The sequence below is a fragment of the Bubalus kerabau genome, chromosome X (assembly GCF_029407905.1).
Source record: "Bubalus kerabau isolate K-KA32 ecotype Philippines breed swamp buffalo chromosome X, PCC_UOA_SB_1v2, whole genome shotgun sequence".
Classification (NCBI taxonomy): domain Eukaryota; kingdom Metazoa; phylum Chordata; class Mammalia; order Artiodactyla; family Bovidae; genus Bubalus; species Bubalus kerabau.
In genome coordinates, this window is record NC_073647.1 from 139,586,694 (window position 1) to 139,609,819 (window position 23,126).

A 23,126-nucleotide genomic window follows, 5' to 3' on the forward strand; every position below is an offset into this window, starting at 1 on the left:
AACTTCTAAGCCGATATTATCCTTTTCCCTTTTTTATATACCCTGATGCTGGGAAAGGTTGAGGGCAGGAGGAGAAGGGGGTAACAGAGGATGAGATGGCTGGATGGCATCATTAACTCAATGGACATGAGTTTGAGCAGACTCCAGGAGATAGTGAAGGACAGGGAAGCCTGGCATGCTACAGTCCATGGGGCTGCAAAGAGTTGGACACGACTTAGCAACTGAACAACAACAATACACAGATCCAGTGAATGTCAAATCCTATTGATTCCATCTCCCTATTTTGGGGATGGTATTTTCAGTCTATATTCAGAAGCACATTAGTTCCTTGGGATATTAATAAGGGTCACCAAAAATGCAAAAAGTATCCATGATCAAAACAAATTTCAGAAATGCTGAACTGGGTAGAGTTAAATAGATTTCTTTACAAAGGAACTTTTAAAAGCTTTTGATATGTTAATATGCATTCAATATGGCCATCTGATATAGGCTACTACATGCATTGTCTCCCAGAGTTATTTGGTCACAGAACCCAATTTTTTTTTTGCAGTATCACAGAAGATTTTACTAAACACATTTTGGAAAATGGTGGTCTAATCTAGCCCCATTTTTCTCCTTCTGCAGTTATTCTACTCAAAGCCTCTTACTTACAAACTTACATTAACTCTCATGGGTGGAGGAGCAGATCGCCCCCTAACATGTTGCCTCTCCAACTTAACCCCTATACTTCTGTAAGAACTATCCTTATAAAATTTGGGTCATGACTCTCCCCAGAGTATTAGACATCCTGGCCCTTACTTCTGTCACAGTCATCCATATCCTTACTGATTTTCTGCCTGCTTGCTCTGTCAGTTACTAACAGAGAAATGTTGAAGTCTCTAGCTATAACAGTGGGTTTGTCTCTCCTTTTAGTTCTTCCCTCATGTATTTTAATACTGTTTTTTAAGTGTATATGTGTTTAGGATTGTTAATATCTTCTTGGAGAATTAACCTCTTTATCATTATGTAATGCCCCTTTTTATTCCTGATAATTTTCCTTGTTCTGAAGTCAGCTGTACCTGAAATTAATACAGCTACTCTAGCTTTCTTTTCATTAGTGTTAGCAAGATACATACAAATTTCTCTATCCCTTCATTTTTTAACCTGAGTCTTTATATTTAAAGTAGGTTCCTTGTAGACAGCACTGAATTGGGTCTTGTTTTCTCTTGATCCACTCTGATAATCACTGCCTTTTAATTGGTATATTTATACCATTCATGTTTAAAATAATTATTGATATGGTTGGATTAATATCTACCATAGTTGTAACTATTCTCTATTTGTTGCATTTGTTCATTATTTTTTCCCCTTTACTTTTTTGCCTTGTTTGGTTTTAATATATGATTAAAATAGAATGATTCTTTTTTGGGCTGTATTGAGTGTACTGATGATAGCCAATCAAAGCCATTCTTCATTTTTGTTACACTTTTGATTTCTAGCATTTCCTTTTGATTCATCTGGAGAGTTTCCATCTCTCTGCTTATAGCATCTATCTGTTCTTGATGCTGTCTCCTTTTTCCATTAAAGTTCATGATATATTGTAGTTAAATTTCTTGTCTGATAATGCAAACATCTGTATTATATCTGAGTATAGTTCTGATGCTTCGTCTCTTCAGACTATATTTTTTTCTTTTTCGCATGTCTTGTAATTTTTTCCCAAAGCTGGACATGTTGTATCAGTCCGTGGGAACTGAGGTAAATAGAGTTATATAGAGTTTTATAGTAAAGACTTACGCTAATCTATGAGGTTGGATGTATTTAATGTTTCTTGTGACTCTAAGTGCCAGGAGCTTCAAATTTCTCTATTGTTATTCTTTTTGTCTCTTTTCTTAACTCTGTCTTCCCTAAGTACTCCTTCTCAGAGAGAATCTGTGTCTTGCAGCTCTTCACCTGTAACTCACTGTTTTTACACTGGAGTCCTGTTGCTGTGGTGGTAGGGTGCTGGGAAGGGAAATGCTTTGTAATCTTTTGAAGAGATCTCGGTCTTTAAGTGGGCCTTGCCCTGGGGCTACGGCCTTCACAGATATTTCTCCAGTGGTATAGTATTCTTCCCTTGCCTTCTACTCCTTTTCCTGGCTGCAGCATCTATTTCCTTAAATTCCTGACACCTGTGAACTCCTCATCTTCAACTTATCTGAGACAGAAAAGCTACAGGGGCTTCTGTGGGAAGGAGAAACTTAGGATAAAGTTTTAGAATTATGCTCTGACAGAGTCCTCTTCCCTAGAGTGTAGCCCTTTGTTATGGAGAAGATGGGTGAATTTCAGGAGGATGACTTCTCTTCCACTTCTTGCCAGATCTTTTCCTTGGTGGGGTTTCTGGAGGGGAAGCTTAAGAAAGTATAAGCTCCCTCATCCCTCAGAGACTGTAACCCACTCTCCTGTTACTCCACCCTAAGGTTCGTGCACTTTGTCAAAATTACCATTTAAGTGTTTCTACCAGTGACATGTGTTCCAGGTAAGCAGATCGTTTCTTTATATCTATGGACGTGACTGCCTCTGCAGATTTTGGGATGTCAGTTTGCCCCATGACCTCAGTTCTCCGATGTGCTCAAGAAAAATCATTTATTTTCAGTTTATCTAGAGTTTTCCCTTTGTAAGGATGGGGATGACAACTTCCAAGCTCTTTACATGTTGAAACTGAAAGCTTCAGCTGACTCTGCTACTAACTGAAATATTATTTCAAGGCCATCCAACACAAGGAGCCATGCCTTACTTGTCTGTTTCTCTATTTCATGGGGGCAGTCTGGGGTAGTTATTTTTTAATGATTCTTTCGAAGTCTGCTGGACTCCTCTGCTTGTTTGTTAGATTATGTGATGTATCAGTTTTTCATTGGTGAAAAGCAACACTGTCAAGTAGAACTTCTCTGGTGATGAAAATGTTACCTGTTCTCTCTATTACAGAAACATGGGGCTATTGAGCATTTGAAAAGTGGCTAGTGCAAGTGAGGAAATGAATTTCTCATCTTAGCTAATTTAAATTTAAATCAGATAGCGCCACATCGCTAGTGGCTTCTCAATTGGACAGTGTAGGTCGAAGGCTTTAGAAGTGTAGATGATGGATGATCAGATATGCTATTTTAAAATTCTCCTTGGGTAATTCAAAGTAACAACACAGACTAATGTAATATTACATCATCTGGGAGCATGAGGCCATGTCAACAAAGCTTCTGGTTAGTAAAAGGCAGTCACTGATGGTAAAGGCACTTTTTATAAAAGGAGATGGTAATGTGGAATGTGTCAGCTGAGTGACTAAGGTGGTTAGTCGTCTCCCCTAGGAATCCCCAGGAGCTTGTATTCTTGCCCCAGACAAACACGTGTGCATTCAGTGCAGCTGCCGGGAGATTTGTGTGGCTTTAGAAGCATGCTGCACTTTACAGTTTGTTTACACACATTGTGTCTCCTTCTCTCTTCCAACATGATGATGATGATATTGCCGATCCAGTTTTATGGGTGAGGAAATTAAGACCCCAGGGAGGATAAATGACTTTATCATGGACACTTTGATGGTTCATAGCGTCAAACACAGAACTTCAGGGCTCTGAAACAATGCTAATTCCACCGTTCCAAAATCAGTACTCACTAACCTTCGCTCCAGCTCGACTTCACCTCTCTCTAACTGCACCTGACATCAGTCAGTAGTCGAAACTGAACAGTAGCTTCCAGGGCCCTCCCCATGAACCCTTCACCTCTGGCAACCACAGAGCTGGGCCCTTGTCTTAGAAACACAGCATGTAGCTCCTATTTGTACCTGCTCTGCCTTCTGGTCTGATGTAAATTATGTTTCTGCAACAGCAAATGGCAGGTGGCCCTGTGTGGGAAGCTTCTGGAAGGAAGGAAGCTTTGGGAATCATACAGTGATGGTAGCAACACCATCCACACTGTATATGTGTGAAGTGGGGGCTCTCTCTCTCCCTCATCTCTGAGCATCTTTTCTTCTACTCAGCCCCTTTCTCCTAAACTCCAGCTCCTGGAGACAGACAGCAGGGACAGGTCCCTCTGTTCAATATGCATGCGTTAAACTGCCAGCTTCAAGGTTCAGGCTTAAACAGTATCCTTTGCATACTAGCTATGACAACATCACCCAGAATTAACAGCTGAACAAATAACTCTTTCACCCTGCTGTATATGTTGTCCAGGTTTCAACTGAGAGAGAAATGGCATTTTTAGGTTTAGTCCTGGCAGCTAATTACTCGGATGCTTTATATCAGTGGTTCTCAAACTGTGGTCCTTGGACCAGCAGGTACAGCATCACCTTGTGAACCTGTTTGAAATGCATGTTCTCAGGCCCCACTCCAGACCCAAAGAATTGGAAACTCTGGGATGAGATCTGAAATCTGTTTGGACAAGCCCTCCATGGGATGTCCACTCAAGGTGAGGAACCACTGCTTCAGAGTATGGAGGCAGTTAAATGGTACTAGTTAGTCAGGATACACAAAGGCTCTTCTTCAGGTCCACCAATTCACTGATCTAGTCAGCATGGCTCTCAGACCAGCAGCAGCAGCAGCGCTGAGAGTGTGTTCAGAATGCAGAAGGTCAGGCCTATTGTCTCAGACCTATTGAATCAGAATATGAACATTAATAAAATTCCCAGGAAATTTGAAAGCATATTCAAATTTGAGAAGAATTGCTCATCTTCTCTTAACCTGAGGTTAGTTTCATTTGAAGAGTTTAGGTGTAGAGAATCAGGAAGGCTGAGATGTTTTCTTTGGTGGATTCAATTTTGATCCTAAATAATTGTAGATTTCTTTCCTAACCCTTTGAAAAGAAATTGTAGAAAAGGGAAGATGGGGAAATGCACTGACCTAAATGGCTAAAACCCGTAGTCAGCAAAATTTTCCATTTCACAGTTTCAAAGGGCTTCAGAATTATCACTTTGCCTGGTTCTCCTGGTCTCTGGCCATTCTGACACACTCCTCCCTTTGAAGTGCTTGCAGATCTACTTATGTGAGCAAGATCCCAGGGAAGCACTGTAGTCATGTAAATTAAATGAGAGGGGAGAGTTACTGACTCTCTCACCTATGTTTCTGGACAATCCCTTTCTAGCATGCGGCCTATGAAAAATAGTGAAGAGAACCTTGACACAGGACCCCTCAGCCTCCCAGAGGTTTTCATTCCAAAGGTACTTCTGGACAGGAAGTGAATGCTTCCTTTTTGTGCAAAGCCCTGGCAAGCGTCAAGAAGAGGTTCTGAGCCCTGAGAAACCACCTCAATGAGCTGAGATGCAATCTGCCCATCTCCACTGACAGGCTCTGCCCACCAGCGAACTTAGGAGCTGTATGCTCAGCATACGATGAATCCAATCATGTATAATGACTCAGATGGAGTCATTAAAGACCAACAAATTGCCAGTGTGAGTATTGAGAATGTAGATTGAGCACCCATTATTGCCTCTTGGATCAAAGGAAAAAAATGCCTATGTGTATTTACTCAACAGGCAATAATGGCTCTGAAAGAGCTGGCATATATGCAGAAATAACAGCCATTTTCAAAGTAAATACAAATGATGGTAACACACTTACAGAAGGAAATGGTTACGCAGTGCCTTCACATACGTTATCGCGCCGCACTCTTCACCTTGAGCGGGTGTGCAGGATGCTGTTACACTCAGTGCAGATAGGAACCTGCTTCTCGCGGATGTTAGGCTACTTCCGCAAAGTCACAATCCTTAGGAGAAATGGGATCTGAGCTTGGCTTTCCAGCTCCAGTGCTCTGTTCACAACAGCCAGATCTGAGCCCTGCTCCTCAATGTTGTGCTCCACTGACCAGCAGCATCATCAGAGAGCTTGTCAGAAATGCCGAACTGCAGCTCCTACCCCAGACTGAATCAGAATCTGTATTTTCACGAGATGCCCAGGTGTTGTGTGGGCATAAAGCATCTAAGAGCAGCCAGTCTTTACTCAGTATGACTACTTGCCTACATGCTGTACCACAACTAGAATAAAAACAGGAGACAACAATGCAGAACCCAAAAGTTAAGGTACTGAGCATCTGAAAAAAATTTTTGAGCATTTATGCTAGTTGTTTAGTAGAGATGCATTTTAATTGAGACAGTTATAAGAAACTGACAAAGCCATGGTATTTAACAAATTTGTGGAGCCCATGGAAGAATGGGCAAAGGAATCTCACCTTGAATGCTGAGAAATGAACAGTTCTAGTGAGATGGTTGGATAGTATCACTGACTCAATGGATGTGAATTTGAGCAAACTCCGGGAGATAGTGAAGGACAGGGAAGCCTGGTGTGCTGCAGTCCATGGTGTCACAGAGTCAGACATGCCTTAGCAACTGAACAACAAGTGTGTCTGTTAAACTCACCAGAGATACACTGATTTTGTACCAGCATCATTTTTTAAGTTTATCTCTAAGAACAAGTCTTTCTGTTACCCTGTGCTCCCTCTTGAAAAATGAAAGGCTGAATGACATCACAATAGTGATCTCTTGAACTCTGGTGCTAATAGCTGTGAAAACCACTTGTCCTTGATTTTAAAAAAAAATGTGTTTCATGTTTACATTTGAGTATGGGTTTAGCCAGTGGTTTTTGAGACTTCACTTTATGCAAGTAAGGATGTGTGTAGTGGAGAGCTGACTTTGAGGGTGTTTGTTGGGAACTGCAGAATGCTCTGCTCTCCCAAATGGGAATGGACCCCTGGAGACCAAGGTCAAGTTTACACCTTGCCAAACTACTTGAAGCAAAAGAGGTGTTCAGGGTTTGGGCTTGGTTTTTCTATATGAGTTTCTCCTCATATAAAGTAAGTGTCAGCAGATCCTGAGGCAGAATGTATGCTTATTGCTTATCATCAAGTTTGAAACCAAAATTTATCAAGGATGAGAAATAAAGACAGATCTGAAAAAATCACATGGTCATGCTATCTGGCAAAATTATATTTGAGCAAAATAAATGAATGGGGAAGGCATATCACATTCTATATCCTATGAGCCGTCAAGCAGCAACAATTTATTAAGCACCTGCTGCACACTCCATGTTATACTGGTTTCTAGGAGAGATTTGGGTATATAAGACATGGTGCTACCTTTGAAGAGCTTTATGATGTTGCTTAAGAGAAAGTATCACATGACATTACAGCAAATTATATGAAAGAAAGTGAAAGTCACTCATTCATGTCCGGCTCTTTGTGACCCCATGGACTATACAGTCCATGTAATTCTCCAGGCCAGAATACTGGAGTGGGTAGCCTTTCCCTTCTCCAGGGGATCTTCCCAACCCAGGGATCGAACCCAGGTCTCCCACACTGCAGGCAGATTCTTTACCAGGTGAGCCACAAGGGAAGCCCAAGAATACTGGAGTGGGTAGCCTGTCCCTTCTCCAGGGGATCTTCCTGACCTAGGAATTGAACCAGGGTCTCCTGCATTGCAGACAGATTCTTTACCAACTGAGTTATCAGGGAAACAAATTATATAATACTATCTAATTAAGCATTAAAGAATGTGGATACAACTGAAAGACAGATGGATTTAAGGGAGGGAGGGAGCCCTGAATTTGGGAAGGCCTCATAAAGTAGGCATGTAAGTCTGACCTCATGATAAGGAGTGAATGCATTTCTAGGAGAGAGAACAAGGTAGGTACATGTGTGAAGAAGGGGACTGTGGGAGGGAAAGAGGGGCTGGACACCGGCCACTCAAGTGTGGGGGCCTGCCTTATAAAACCACACATCCAGGTAGTGTCCAGGTCCAGCCTGGAATCCTCTTTACCACCATCCAGTGGCAAAACTGAAAATGGCAGTTACCTATCAAAATTCAGGAATAAGTGAACAGCTATGCTAGATGATTCTTGCCCAGAAGCGAGGAACACCCCTTAGCAATGCAGGCCCTACACTCCTGGCTGTCTGTCTCTAGATGGGTGGAGATGCTCTCGGAGTCCCACCCACATTCTCTCCTCTCACTCACCTCTACAGGTCAAGGCCACTCACCAGAAACGCCTGCAGCTCTTTGCCTGTGCCTTGGTTAAAGCGTCTGCCTGCAATGCGGGAGATCTGGGTTTGACCCCTGGGTCGGGAAGATCCCCTGGGGAAGGAAATGGCAACCCACTCCAGTATTCTTGCCTGGAGAATCCCATGGACAGAGGAGCCTGGTGGGCTACAGCCCACGGGGTCGCAAAGAGTCAGACATGACTGAGCGACTTCACTTTCACTTTCTTTTCACTTTCATAAAAGAGCAACCACAAAAACAATTCTGATTACAGGGACACATGTGGCATCTGGGATCGCTAGAGACTATTTCATGTCCCAGATCAACTAATGGTGGCTGGAGACGTGGCTGGGGATGGGGGGAGGGTGGTGAACAGCCAGGTCCTTTACCCATAGCTGGGATAAGTTGTACAGAAGTTATCCAGCATCTCCCAGAGTTCCCCAGTGAGGCTGGGCACCAGGTGCTCACAGTGGATGCTTGTTTGAGAACATTCCCTTGACTGGCTTCCCACTACTCTCTACTTCATGTCCTCACTTCTTTGCCAATGTTTTGGGATATCGCATCCCAAGGCAGCACTCCAGTCCTCACCTTGACCGTATCTGAAGCCCACAGGGTAAACCTAAAGTAGAAGACCTAACAAAGAGGCTCATTCAAAATACCCAAAAACAATATTCTCAGGAGGACTTCTTAGAGAGCACGAAGATAAAAATAGCTTCCCTGTTCTCTCACTGCCTTCTTTTGTTCAAAATATGACTTCTGGAGTCGAAGGTATGACATATTATTCAGGGCTTCCCATATGAAATAACAACTGGTGTTGATTTCCTTTTTTTTTTTTTTTTTTGTCTTTTAAAGGTTAGAGATTACTCACCTCCCCTGCTGGTCATTAAATCAGTCTGGCAGGATTCCTCGGAAGTTCTGTGGCCTTCCGGGCATGTGGCGGCAGCACAGGCAGGGCTGCAGACAGGCCTGCTTGCTGTGATGTGCTAGCAAGCAGGTGACTTCAAAGGTCTGCTTCAAGCCTATCTCAGGTATCACTTGGGGCTCACACTGAGCCCCAAAGTCAGGTACCAGATGGCATATACCACAGAGTCACAGCTGATTAGATCCCCGAGCTCGTGTGCCAGGGATGCTGCAACCTCTCAGGCAGGAAGCAAATAACTTCTGTTAGCTTTCTTCTCCTTCTCTTAGTTATTATCATAGGAAGTCACCGGCTAAATGCTCAGCTGCTATAGTAGGGTTGTAAGTCTGGTGAATCCTGAGAGGTTCAGTCTTTGTGTTTGTTAAAAAAAAAAAAAAAAAAAAAAAAGCCTCCTTCTCTAACTCTAATGTGGCATCTGTCAAGATACTCTGAGCCATTAAAAAGGTGGGCTTCCTCTCACATGACAGCTTTATATTTAAATTCCAGTTTAAATTAGCAGTTTACCCAAAGTTTGGCCCCAATGCTTATCTACACAGGAGAGTAAAAGATGGCACCTCAAATCTAAATGAGACAAACAGCGTGGGCACTGGAGGATGCTATTCACACACATGACATGTGCTTAGAAGTCAGACAACCCTAGAATGACACTGAACTTGGATTTTTTGGATGCACCTTCTATGAAATGCAAAGAGAATGAAACGAGATCTCACCCTCCCCTTACTTTGCTCCTGGTGCAGCCGACACACACACACAACACTCTTTCAGGCCTGGCCTCAGTCTTCTCTAAGAGTACCTGCCACTTGGGTCACTCATTGAAGGGACTTGGGCTACCCAAAGCATCGTAGTACCTGTCACCAGACAAAGCACCCTGAGATTCTAAGAGTACATTCCAGTGTCAGTGGAGGTGACCTTTAAGGTGCTTTCCAAACCCAAGGGTCTTCCATCTCTGTCCTCTGGATACAAGCCCTTCCTTTGTCACTTAATGTTCAGCAAAGCAAAGCAGCTAGGCCAGGCAATAAAGTGCCACCTTCTGCCTCCTCGGCAGGCCACTGCTTACAGTGGGAGCTTATGTACCATCAGGAGAAGCCGGGCCTAGTGGGTGACGGCCAGGACTGGGGGCCAGGCCTGCCAGTAATAGACACTCTGACCAGTTTCAAGGCCAGCTTTACCATTCAGGCAGTTAGACTGTATTCAGTTTCCTGGGTTCCTCTGGAGTGGAATTTGGACCATAAATGACAGAGCTGTACGAGAGCAAGATAGCTGTCTCTTGGGGAATGTTAACGCTGGCAAATCTGGTCTTTGCCTCACCACCCATACGAGCATGTCCTCAGAGGTTGTACTATTTGTCCCCAGTCAAACTTCTATAAAATTTTTGGATGTGAACGTCTCTTTGGCATTTTTTCATTTTACATAATCAATGCAGATGAAAAAATCCTGACAGAACAAAAGAAATATACAAATGAACCCTTTCAGGCAGGACTTGGGACCAAATCATTCTTTGCTGTGGGAAGTGGTGGGGGGCTATTCTGCACTCAGAGGATGTTTAACAGCATCCATGACCTCCACCCACTAAACACCAGGAGCAAGTCACCCCTAGATGTGAGCTAAAATGTCTCCAACCATTGCTAAATGTCCCCTGCAGGGCACAGTACCCCCTGGTTCAGAACCACTGCCTTAGAGATGATTTAACAGCATTAACTTCTGAAATTTTTCCAGTCAGGGAGATTTGGAATACAGTATAGAAGGTTTGGAATACAGTAGAGGAACTTCTTTATGTAAATATTATAAGTAAATATTTTAGGCTTTGAGAGACATGGACTATCTCTGTCTCATATTATTCTTTGTTTTTGTTACAATTTTTTAAAAATGTAAAAATGCCTAAGCTCAAAAAAAGGCTGGCATTTGCCGATCCTTAGACTGGAGAGAAAGAAATGATGGCGCTTCCTGTAATGATTGAAAGTGCTGAGACAGTATTTGGAAAAACTGAGATCTTGATCCAGCTACCAGGTCTCTGTGACCCTGAGCTAGCAGTTGTGCTGCCCTTCGTGGAAAGCTTGAGTTAAACAGTTCCAAGTTAAATTCTGTTAATCTCATTTCACAACTTTTTTTCTCCTTAGTATATTTAAACATAAAAAGTTTACATAACATAGACACTCGATATTTGAACAAAATGAGATTCCCCAGTAAAAGAAAGAATGTCTGCAGAGTGAGTACGTGACCTCCCCTTGGTTTGGAGTCAAACAGCCTATGAGGTTCTTCTGAAGAAGAGGACAAGATGTGAAGGAGACGCCCCTACCCAATCTCAAAATTGAGATGGTTTTTGATATGACTACACGGGTGATCTTGGAAAAAGAGAAAGGAAGGATGGTATCTTGGAAGAAGAAAAGCCTTGGAAGCTGCCTATAAAGTTGTAAACATAAAAATGTCATTTTGAAAATACCTTTCAGAGTAGTTCTGGTGGCATTGTCTTTGCCCATCACGTAAACGTCTGAGCAGATGGGGGCAGATCCCTTAGACAGTTACTGAAGGTCTGTCATGTGCTGGGGACTGTGTTAGTGAGCACTGGGGTTCAATCCACCCTGACCTGGCCTGTGGACAGCACTCAAACAGGAAATCGCTGTTCAATCATCCAGAGATTTTTTCCCCTAAAATATTCTTTGTATATTGTTAATGATAAATGTATTACTTTGGGCACATGGACTTTCTATTAGTGGATTTCCATTGACACGGGCAGTGTCAGTCAAGAGAATGTCCTTATGATTCTACTGTTGCTGTTAGATGGGGATGAGATTTTGATCAAATATATTTGGATACCAAAAATGTACATTTTAAATCACTCAAGGAGTTTAGTATATGATAGTGAGAAGAGCAGTGGGCTGGGAGTCAAAACCCTGGGTCACAGTCCTGGTTCTGTCCTTAGTTTTTTATTTTTTCTATAGTATGTCAGTTAATTTCTAAGGAGCAGTTTTCTCAACTATATAATGGAACCACACCATTTTTCCTGCCTGCCTACCCTTTGGTGTTTGCTGTATTTAAATGTATTACAGGTTTATAACTAAGCTGTTATAAAGGTGATATCATTATTAGAAGGAGTAAGCTGAACTGGTTCTTTACACAGATGATCCTGGAAGAAATCAAGTACTGTCGTAGTCACAGCCAGATCAGTTATCAACTAGGTCTTGCTCACACTTCACTTTAGGTGATCAGAAAGAAGCATGTCCATATAAGCCTGTGAGGCACTACTCTGAAATTTGCTCTGAGATGAACATCCTGGATTTTCTGTTAAGATATAATAATGAGCTAAATTTAATCTTCTAGCAAAAATGAAGACTTTTGAAGATCAACATGTATTTAAAAGGGTTCAAAAATTAATGGCTGGCCTCTTACCAGCATTATCAGGCCCCACCTACTTTCACCCCAAATTACATCTTTGCTTTGTAGCCTTCAGAGGAAACCATTGCTAGGGAGAATCCCTCTTCTTGTAGTTTGTGATCAGATTCTACACTGCAGAGGTCAGTGGTCAGTGTATGCAAGTCATGTCACTTGCACGAATTTGAGAAAGCTCCTCCAAGGCAGATGAGCTGAATTTGCAAATGTGGATTATTTTTTTTTTCTGTGATACTCCCAATTATATTGGGTTGGCCAAAAAGTTCATTTGGGTTTTCTTGTAGTAGCATGCTGAAAACCCAAATGAACTTATGGGCCAGCCCAATATTTTAAAAAACATCAAACGGGTGTTCACTGTTTGTCATCATCCCTTCCTCAGTCTGTTTTGGATCAGAAAGTAGCTGGACTAATATTCCAAGCAGGCTCGCCTTCATTGCATAGGTACACCCCCAGAGCCTGAGGAGGAGTAAATGACACAACCCTGGGAGCTACTTCTTCAGTTTTGTCATGGGGCCTGAGAAAGCCTCAAAGCCTGGTTCTGCTTTGTCCACTTTACTTCCCCTGTGATGTGATAAAACAGGCAGGGGCCAGCTGGTGGTGTGTACAATGTTAAGTGTCAGGTCTCCTTGATGGCAGCAACAAAGTATCAGAGAAACACCAGAAAGGGTAGAAAACGGTGACTCTCACTCCTAACACCTTTTGTAAAGGACTAATCTTTCATGTCTCTTATAGAAAAAGAGAGGAAGAAAGTGAGTGCTTGTTCCTACACTTTACATTACCATGACTACCAAGGGTCCATTTTTCTGGCCCCTGGCTCCACACCTATCACATAGAGAGGTTGGATATAAGAAGAAAACAATGGATATATAAAATTGAAGGCAATTCCCTCAGTTGCCTGAGTCTGGGTTTTCATAAGCTCTGTGAATTCATTTTCACCAGAGAGCCATCAGCTAGAAATGAGTTCTCACCACTAGTCTACTTGGACTGATCTTCCCCAGAAACCTACAGCATGAAAAAACACCCAATTTCTTAAAACAATTCACTCACAAGACCGCAGTCCTTTAAAGTTGCCCTTTAGGTATGAAGCAAAGCCAGCCTCCCTGTCTCTCCATTCCCAACTTTCTCGTCTAATACGGTTTTCTGTCCTGAACAGATCAAAATCAAATCCGAGAGAAACAATCCAGTTGAAAAGAGATCTGACGTGCCTGTTGATGTCTCATTAACCTTGAGAGTGAACGTAACTGGTGACTGCCCATCACGGTTGCGTGATGGATTGTTAGGGGAAATAAAGAGCCAGTGGAACCATCACCTCAAAAAATAAAATAAAAACGAAGAGAAACATCATTTAAATAGATCATATATCAAAAAATGGAGCAGTTTTCTAACTGTCAGGACTGGCTAAAGTATAGTTTCCTTAAGCCTATGGTGAAATTATTCCATATTTTCTGGGAAAAGCATTTGTAGCAGTATTTATGTGTGTGTCAAAATACATTAACTGAAGCATGGCGGGGGGAAACACTTTGATGTTGGGAGTGTAATCATCAGAAAAGCAAACAACTCAGGACTGATGTTACTAAGGTTCTGTGATGAGTATGTGTGATGATGTGTGTGTCCTTAAAAATATCACAAGCCACCCAATGTGGGAAGGTCCTAATTCCATTGAGTCTCTACTCAGATTCCCCTCACTACTAATTACTGATTGATATCAACAAAAGACGGTGGAGAACTATAGAGGAAAAAGAGCTTGTCTCTAGGGGGTTGCCTGCAGAGGGAAAGAGAAGAAAGGAAAGAGTTCCCTGGGCTCACTGGCTGACTCCTGGTGGGAGAAGTAGATTAGAAATCTACCCAGCCTCCAATCCTAGATCTGGACCCACACAAGACCAGCACCTTCCACCCCTCCACCCCAGGGCTCCAGCCAGACTGGTTCCTGTGTGCCCTCCCCAGAGGAGGACCTTCAGTAAACAAGACCCAGAATCCCCACCAGGACTGGGATGGAACATTCTAACCTATCTTGGCTTTTCTTTCCTAAGGTATTCACTTTTCCATCTCTAGTCCTCACTCTTCTGCTTTTCTTGGGAACTTCCTGAAAGTTATCACCACTGACCTCACTTTTTACACCAAATTCTCACCTAGGGCTGTGGCACAACCTGTTTCTCCCAGTGTCACCCTTTAAGCAGCTGCTCGGCTTACTGTGCTCTTGTCATGGCCACGCAGCCCTGGCTTCTGTCCTTACTCTTTTGCTCTGACCCTCACCCTCACCCCCAAACGCACCCACATACAAGTGAATCAGTGAACCACCCACCCCCTTTCCCAGAGAACTTTTTGCATCTTGAAGGAGGGGAGCTACTGTGAAATATGAACCGACTGCGAATTACAAACATCATTTCCCACTCGGGAAAACAGAGATGGCCACCTCGCCCGGGGAAGAGGGGAAGAGGGCAGCCCCTGCTTTCCGGGAACACACTTCTTCTTTACCATCCCGCTTCACATTCCTCGGCCCACTCACAGCCCCTCGGAGCAGCCTTTTCCAAGACACTCCACTCCCCGACTGGAGCAAGGAAGAAGAAACGAGGACAGGGGAGCAGGCTCTCTGAATCCGCCCCCCGGCCCCCTCCCAGAGAGTATTTTGTTTTCAAGTAGCAGGACTTTCTAGAATGTCTTCTCTAGTTGGGCTCCTTCTGGCCCAGTTACCCCACAGCCTCCCCGCCCCCAAGACCACTGCATCCAAAACAAGCGCACCGATCACAGCACGGTGGCCGCCGCCGCCCCAACTGTTGCAGCGACTGCTGGGGTGGCGGCGACGGCGGCCAGGGCCGGGCCGGGCCCGGACACTACCCGTCCGGGAGGCTGGGAGGCTCCGGGCGGCCTTCGAGGGGCGCGCGGTGCAGCAGAGCCCCTGCGGCAGTCGCCTGGGATGGGAGAGGCGGCGCTCTCAGCCCGGACCCCGGCGCACAGCCAGCCCCACCGCGGCAGCGGCGCCGGCAGAGGCTGCCTGCGCCCGCCCCCCTCTCACCTTTAAGATCAGGTCGGTGTGATGCTGGTCCAGCATGTTGGCTTTCTGGAAGGAGGTGACGATGACCCGGCCGTAGCGCCCAGGGGTCTGCAGGTCCGAGTACAGCCGGTGCTTGGAGCGGTTGACCGGGAAGAGGCTGTTGACGAGGTTGCGCTCGATCTTGGCGAGGCTGTGCTGGGGCGCCAGCAGGTGCTCCACGCTCTCCTCGACCTGGTAGCGGCTGAAGCTGGCGCCGAGCAGGATGGAGATGAGCACCGGCGCCGAAGCGAAGAAGACAGGGTGACTGGCAATGAAGTGGCCGAGCCGGGAGAAACACGTCCTCAAGCCCCTGTGTAGAACCTGCCGCAGCATCCTAGAGCAGAGCGGGCGCGGGAGGAGGGCGAGGCGCACGCTCGGCGCGGGCTCGGGCGGCGGCGGCGGCGGCGGCGGCGGTGGTGGCGCCCGCGGCGGCGACGGCGGCGGCGGCGGCGGCGGCGGAGGCGAGACCCTGTGCTCTCCCGGAGCCGCGGCACCACCATCGGGGAGTCCCGCGCCGCGCCTCGGGAGGGTCCCCTCGGGCCGGAGACACGCCCTCCTGCCCGCGGCCGCGCCCGCCCGGAGAGCCCCCCAGCTTGGCGGCCTCCGCGCCGCCCCCACCCCGCCCTACCCCGTGCGCCCTCCCCACCCCCCGCCGCCTCCCCGCCCGAGGGGCTCCGCGCGGCGGGGCAGCGTCCCGGCTCAGCGCGGGAGGGGCCCGGGGCGGCCCCCGCGGCGCGTCATGACCCCACTCACCCGACCCCCGAAGCCAACGACGGCGTGGCGCGGGGAGCGGCGGCGGCGCTATCGCGGGGAGACTCTGCGCGCCAGCCTAGGAACACGAGGACGGAGAATTCCAGGCTACACCCAGTCCCCTCCCCTCCCAGCACTCCCCTCCCCTGGCCCGGCCCGCCGCGCGCGCCCTCCCCTCCCCTGTCCTCCTCCGGGGAGACCCAGAGACGAATAAAGAAATGGCCCTGATTTTCCAAACAAAAAGTAAAGAGTTGTCCCGGGGGGCGTCGGGCGGACGGGCTCAGAGCCGAATCCCCCCCAGAGGCGGAAAGGAGGAGGCTGAAGACTGCGTGCGCCCCGGCTCTCGCCAGGCTCAGGTGGTGGCGCGCACTGGCTGGTGCGGAGAGGGGGTGGGGAGCGAAGACGCTCGAACGTGGAAATCACGCCTCCTCTCAAGTAAGAGCCATTTAAAATATCCCCAACACTGCAGCTTCCGCGGGACCAGAGTCCGCTTGTGCGTCTGGGACACGTCCACTCCGAAGGCGCCTGTAGAGAGTCTCCTCGTTTTCCATGAGGGTCTCTCCAGAGTGGGTTAGACAGTTCTGCTGTGCGCCCCTCAACCTCCCCACCCCGACCCCAGTAATAAAAGTGGCTGATAATGGTGTTCAGTCCGTGGAGCCGCCGGTCGCCAGGGCTCTGGTGCTGCCGGACTCCCGCCTCTCCGCACTGCCTCCTCCTCCTCTCTTTGTCGTCACTGGCGGGTCTGGGGGAACTGGCGGGGCTGGAGCGGACGCCCCTGCGGGCGTAGAGTGTTTGCGAACAGCTGGTCAGGGAGTCAGTAGCGTTACTTCCCTTCTCTGCTCCACCCTGCCCTCTCGTCAAATGCGAGAGTGTGGGAGTGGGGGACACCTTATCTCAGACCTGGAGAGCTCTGGTCTCCGAGAGTGCTGAGCCGCAGGGGGCGCGGGGGAATCCGGGGGGGGGGCGCGCCGACAGCTCGGCAAAGTTGGGCGTGTGCTTGTGCGCGCCAGGCGTGAGCTAGCAGGCGGCCACGGTGGTTCCCCTCGCACACCCCCTCCAGAGAATTCCCCGAGAAGGCGGGCGCCGGCTTCGGGCCCGGGATAGACCTGCGGCGGCGGCGGGAACGGCCACGCACAGGTACAATTTAGCGCGGTTTGTTGCGCGCTCCAAGCCGCGGGATCCATCCATTGCCACGCAGACCGAGCGTGTCTGGGCCACTGAGGCGCTCTGTCCAGCTAGAGGGGTGGGGACCGGGGCGCGGAGAGGGGTCCCCGGGCTTCGCGCTCTGAGCACTCGGTCTTCTCATCCCACGCCTCCAGTCTTTCCCGCTTGGCCTCTTGGTGCCAAGGGTCTAGCGAAAGGCGGCGGTGACAGGAGGCGCGGTCCCTCGAGTGTGGCCCGCACTATTGAGCATGGACATGCATATTAATCAAAGCTGAAGGAAGACGGGATAGGGAGAGGAGGACGAGGAAGAGGAAGAAGCCGGGGAGAGAGAGAGAGAGAGAGAGAGAGAGAGACAGGAGAAAGAAGAGAGGGACAGGGGAACGGATGGGAGAACGCGACTGAGGGAGGTATTTCCCTAACGTTCCCATCGCAGATTCCCCAAATGCCTATCGGCCCTCCACTTCTCCAACTGAACTTGGGAACTTGCACGTTAGAAACAGGAAGTCGTGGGCCGGGAAATCCTCCTTTTTTTGGTTCCTCTCCTCCCTTCCCCCACTCCAGACCCTCCATCCTATATTCCCTCAGCAACACCTGCAGCGGCCGGGCTGCCTACCCCGGGGGCGCACCGGCTCAGCTCAGCCTGCGCTCCCGGGGTCCTCCTGCCTAGCCAGACTCCCGTCCACTTTCTCAGCTTAGCCTCACTCTTCCCCACACCGCTCTCTGTTTCCAAAGGCTCCCTCCGGTTCACCGCTCTCGATTTCCAAAGGTTCCCTCTGGCAGCTTCCAGCTGACATCGCCCCCCCCGCCCCACGCACCCTTCAACCCCGAACTGCCATTCCCGGGAGGGGCTAGAAATTCCCCTGCAACACTCCACTTGTGCCCTTCCCCCATCATCTTAATTTCTGCCCGCGGAGACGCCGCGGCTCTGCAGCGCTTTGCTGATTCACGATGATCGCGGAGGGAAAAGCCTCATTGACTTGTGCCCCTGCAAGCGGCGACTCGAGCGCGAGCGGCTGCGAGGGCACACGTTTTGGGAAACCACCCACCACTGCGCAGCCGAGGTGCTAAATGGCAGGGAGGCTGCCTCTCGTGGCTCTCGGCCGGGGCAGACGGAAAGAAGGAAAGGGCCGGGGGAGTGGGGTGGGGGGTGGGGGTCCGATGGCAGCGGGAATGACTGCGAGCCCAGTTCTTTGCGGCCGAGCCAGGGGCAGCTGGTGGGTGGGCACCTCTCAGGAGGCCTAAAGTCGGTCTCTGCGCGGGGAGCAAACAAAGATGTTTCGTGTGCTCTGCCGCCAGCGCAGTGAGAGAAGGGAAAGCAGCCGACAGGTCTGATCGGGAGCCTTTAACATTTCCACAGAGCTCTTTTCATTCTGAAGTCTTTGTCCCTCTCAATGGTTCCCGCCTAACCTCGGTTCACTGCCCTCCCTAGAATTTTCAGCCCTTTCATGTAAGCCCTCACGCAGGCTGCAGTGCTGGCGTCCCGCTCTCAGTGCCTGGGCTGCGTCCTAGAGCGGGACAAACTCAGCAGAGCTCACCTGACGAGTGGGAGTGTTGTTCTCCCACCAGGAAAGGGTCTTCTCTTGGAGACCAAGGTATTTGGTTCTAGTCCTCCCAATTCAATTCCTAATTGTTCTTCTGTATATGGGGCATGTTGGGGGACTTCCACTCTCCCGGCTTTAATTCAGAGACATGGAATGGCCCCAGAGTGGGTCTTCCTGCCACTTCTTAATGCGGGAAATCCAGTTAATGTGATCTAAATTGAGTTGGAGTAATTGAGTTGGAGTAAGAGAGAGAGAGAGAAAGCGTGTGTGCAGAGAGGGCGTTGCCTCCTCCCCATTTGATGTCTTCTCTTTTGATTCAGACATTCAGGGGAGCTTTGACAGCACCCAAGACTTAGGATGGTGACCTTGGCTTGGGTACAGAGCTTCCATAAGTACACTCGTAAATTATTCCTTTTTCTGATTGAAAATGAATGCATATTAATTGTAGATAATATAGAAAATAAGGACAAGAAAGAGAAGAGAAAAAGGCACCTGTATCCCTGTACTCCCATCGTCTTTAAAAGGTAATCTCTGCTCAGAATTTATTGTACACATAGACAATAACCTCTACAATAGGTAGAGAGGTTAAAGCTGTTGGTCTATAGCCGCTAAGTTGAATTCTTGCTCTATTGCTTATGTTGGGTAATAACTTAACCTCTTTATGCCACACTTTTCACTTCTGGAAAATGGGAATATTGGTTGTACTTACTCCATAGAGTCACTGTGAAGATTAAATAGATTAAAGATGTAGGGCACTTAACACTGTGCTGGAGTATCACAAACAGTAAATGATATTTGTTACATTCTAGTCTTTTCTGACTGAATATGTGCGTGTGGGAAAAAGAAAATCAGTCCCTGCCATCCACAAGTTGGCCTGGTATAATCTGCTGGGACTTGGGGTTACTAGGACCTGTCCTGATACTCACAGCTAAGCTTTGGTGTTCTGTGGAGCAATATCAATTCCCGCAAACACTAATGGCAGATAAGGTCATTTTGTAACTGATAGATCTAGGCAAAATTAGAAACACTCCATAATCATGTCTGAACATGGACAAAACAGGAACTTTATCCAAGCCACAGAAATGATCAAACATGTTTCTACCCTGGCTAATATGAGAGACTACTGTGGCATGTTGAAAAACACATTATAGCTTTAGCCTTGCTCTAGTCTTCTGTCCCTCCAGATAAAGATTCAGTAAGATACACAGTGATAAAACTATGCAATTTCCCAAGAGCACTGAAACCAGAACAAGCCCCACTGCCTTAAACTTTATCCCAAATCTTTAACATGAGCTCAAATCTGCTAATAAGTCCTTTCTAACAACTACTTCTTGAGATGCCCTTCAGTTCTCCATGGTGCAAGTTCTCCATGGCTGCAAAGAAATATGAAACCAACTTGTGCAATTACTGGCATGGTCCTGGTGGTCTTTGGCAGGAGAGATTTGCCAAGGCATATGCAATGTTTGTTGTTGTTTGGTCACTCAGTTGTGTTTGACTCTTTGCAACCCCATGGACTGCAGCATGCCAGACTTCCCTGTCCTTCATCATCTCCTGGAGCTTGCTCAAACTCATATCCATTGAGTCAGTGATGCCATCCAACCATCTCATCCTCTGTCATCCCCTTCTCCTCCTGTCTTCAATCTTTCCCAGCATCAGAGTCTTTTCTAATAAGTCGGCTCTTCACATCAGGTAGCCAGGGTATTGGAGCTTCAACTTCAGCATCAGTCCTTCCAATGATTATTCAGGATTTATTTCCTTTAGGATTGACTGGTTTGATCTCCTTGCAGTCCAAGTGACTTTCAAGAGTGTTCTCCAACATCACAGTTTGAAAGCATCAGTTCTTTGGTGCTCATCCTTCTTTATGGTCCAACTCTCACATCCATACATGACTACTGGAAACACCATGTTGTTTAGTCGCTAAGTTGTGTCTGACTCTTTGTGACCCCATGGACTGTAGCCTGCCAGGCTTCTCTGTCCATGGGATTTCCCAGGCAAGAATACTGGAGTGGGTTGCCATTTCCTGCTTCAGGGAATCTTCTTGACCCAGGGATCGAACCCGAGTCTCCTTCTTTGCAGGTGGATTCTTTACCATGAACCACCTGGGAAGCTAAATTCCTTGCTCACATAAGCGAAGAATTCCTGCTTGGAGGGCAAGGTTGGGAATTTCTGTCATCTGCTACAGATTCTGGAATCAGTCTCTTGGCTCACTATTGCTCAGAGATGCTAGAGGGATTGACCATGGTGTGGAGGGAATGTGGACCCAAAACAAAAGTTTTTTTGGTTTGAAAAGGTTAGAAACAAGTATGTCAAGCACTAGCTTTCAATCAGAGAAGGCAATGGCACCCCACTCCAGTACTCTTGCCTGGAAAATCCCATGGGCGGAGGAGCCTGGAAGGCTGCAGTCCATGGGGTCCCTGAGGGTAGAACACGATGAGCGACTTCACTTTCACTTTTCACTTTCATGCATTGGAGAAGGAAATGGCAACCCACTCCAGTGTTCTTGCCTGGAGAATCCCAGGGACGGGGGAGCCTGGTGGGCTGCCGTCTATGGGGTCACACAGAGTCGGACACGAGTGAAGTGACTTAGCAGCAGCAGCAGCTTTCAATAATCACACCACCATTTTCTGCCTGAGAAACAACAAAATATTTTCATGTATTAATATATATCTTAAACCTAAACTGATCTCTGTCACCCATGAAATCATTGTGCATAGCAGGGTCATGCAAACGATATTTGGGTGGCTGCAATTTAGGGTGGTTCTTAGCATAGTGTGTTTATCATCACTTTATGCTATCCTAATCTCAATAACCCTGATAGATTTCTAAGTGTTGGGTGCTTCTGCCATCCTAAAAGATGCCATCCAGGTAAGATTTCTGGAGAATGGGAACACATGCAGGGAAGGAAAAAGTCTAACTTTTTTTTTCAGAGTCTGGAATGTCCCCTGGCAAACATCAGGTTTTTTTTTTTTGTTTGTTTGTTTTGTGGGTGTATGTGTGAGGATGCCTGTATAAAATATCTACTGGCACTCAGCCCTGTTTTGACCAAAAAATAATTTTATGTAAAGCAACACTGTATTCACAGAAAGTTTACACAAAGGGGGACTTCTAAAGAGAGTTTAAACTTGCAGCTGAAGAGAGAACCTGTGTGTGGCATGTCCTAATAGGTTGCTTAAGATAAAGAGGTACACTGCTGTGTGTAGATGATCCCCTCTCAGAAGTGTGCTGATTGAATATCTGAGTCTTTCAGGATATCCTGCCAACTCAGTAGTCTCTCCTATCATGAGTCTTTTAGAAAAATGATCAATCATGACGAAAGAAAAAAGTCATGCAAAATTATTTTTTTGAATAAACATAGGACTCAGGGCTAAGGAAATGAATGATATTTCATGCACTGATTCAGGAAGAAACATTTTGGAAGACACTCTTTGGGTGTCTGGGCTCACTATGTCATCAGTAGGTTCCAGATCTTTGCTTCGTTTTTTTTTTTCCTCCTAAAAAGCTGAAAGCATGGCCTTAACATTTTTCTCTATCTTTCAAAATTCTTCCGTCCTTCATGGTTCTCTTAAAATCCTAGCTTGTGTATCTAATAAGCTTTTTCTGACTGCCAAAACAACGTTGATTAATTTAACTCAATTGAACAATTTTATTTGAATTATTTCAGTGAGAAAGTTTCTACTGTGGCCAACAGCTAGGAGAAACTGAGCAAGGGATTCCCTGCTGTTATGAAATTTTTAGTCTAATGGGTTGAATAAATATACTGAGTGTTAAAATAGGAAACAGAGTAAGGGAAATGTTTAGAGGAGAGGTCACAACCAAAAAGACATAGATGATATCTAGTTGGTCTCCAGTCTTAGAATACTTTTAGCCTAGAGTGAACATGGAGAAGGCAATGGCACCCCACTCCAGTACTCTTGCCTGGAAAATCCCATGGACGGAGGAGCCTGGTGGGCTGCAGTCCATGGGGTCGCTAAGAGTCAGACACGACTGAGCGACTTCACTTTCACTTTTCACTTTCATGCATTGGAGAAGGAAATGGCAACCCACTCCAGTTTTCTTGCCTGGAGAATCCCAGGGACGGGGGAGCCTGGTGGGCTGCCGTCTATGGGGTCGCACAGAGTTGGACATGACTGAAGCGACTTAGCAGCAGCAGCAGCAGCAGAGTTAACATCTTGCTGTTTTGAGCTTCTTTGTTATCTAGTGTTATAGATATCTACATGTTGATGAGATGTAAATATTATGTGAGTTTTTGATAGGCTTTTGATTGCTGGGCTAGGCTGATAGACGTCCCCTTCTCTCTTCCCTTGGAATGGTCCTAAAGTTTTGAGCTTGGTCAAAGAAGATGACCACTTCTCATTCTGGGAATTCCTGAGT

General features: G+C 46.7%; 1 protein-coding gene and 1 long non-coding RNA gene across 2 annotated transcripts in view; one reads left to right on the forward strand and one right to left on the reverse strand.

Annotated features, from left to right (window-relative positions):
• The window catches only part of LOC129638468 (uncharacterized), a 32,235-nt gene extending 18,669 nt beyond the window's left edge, over nt 1-13,566 (forward strand). Inside the window, exon 3 of the long non-coding RNA XR_008707846.1 lies at nt 13,423-13,566. This is a non-coding gene — a long non-coding RNA (uncharacterized LOC129638468). The remainder of the gene's footprint in view (nt 1-13,422) is intronic.
• The window catches only part of PTCHD1 (patched domain containing 1), a 53,199-nt gene extending 37,566 nt beyond the window's left edge, over nt 1-15,633 (reverse strand). The window contains exon 1 of the mRNA XM_055562917.1: nt 15,283-15,633. Coding sequence (XP_055418892.1) covers nt 15,283-15,633 — 351 coding nt within the window. The remainder of the gene's footprint in view (nt 1-15,282) is intronic.
• Between the last annotated feature and the right edge of the window lie 7,493 nt (nt 15,634-23,126).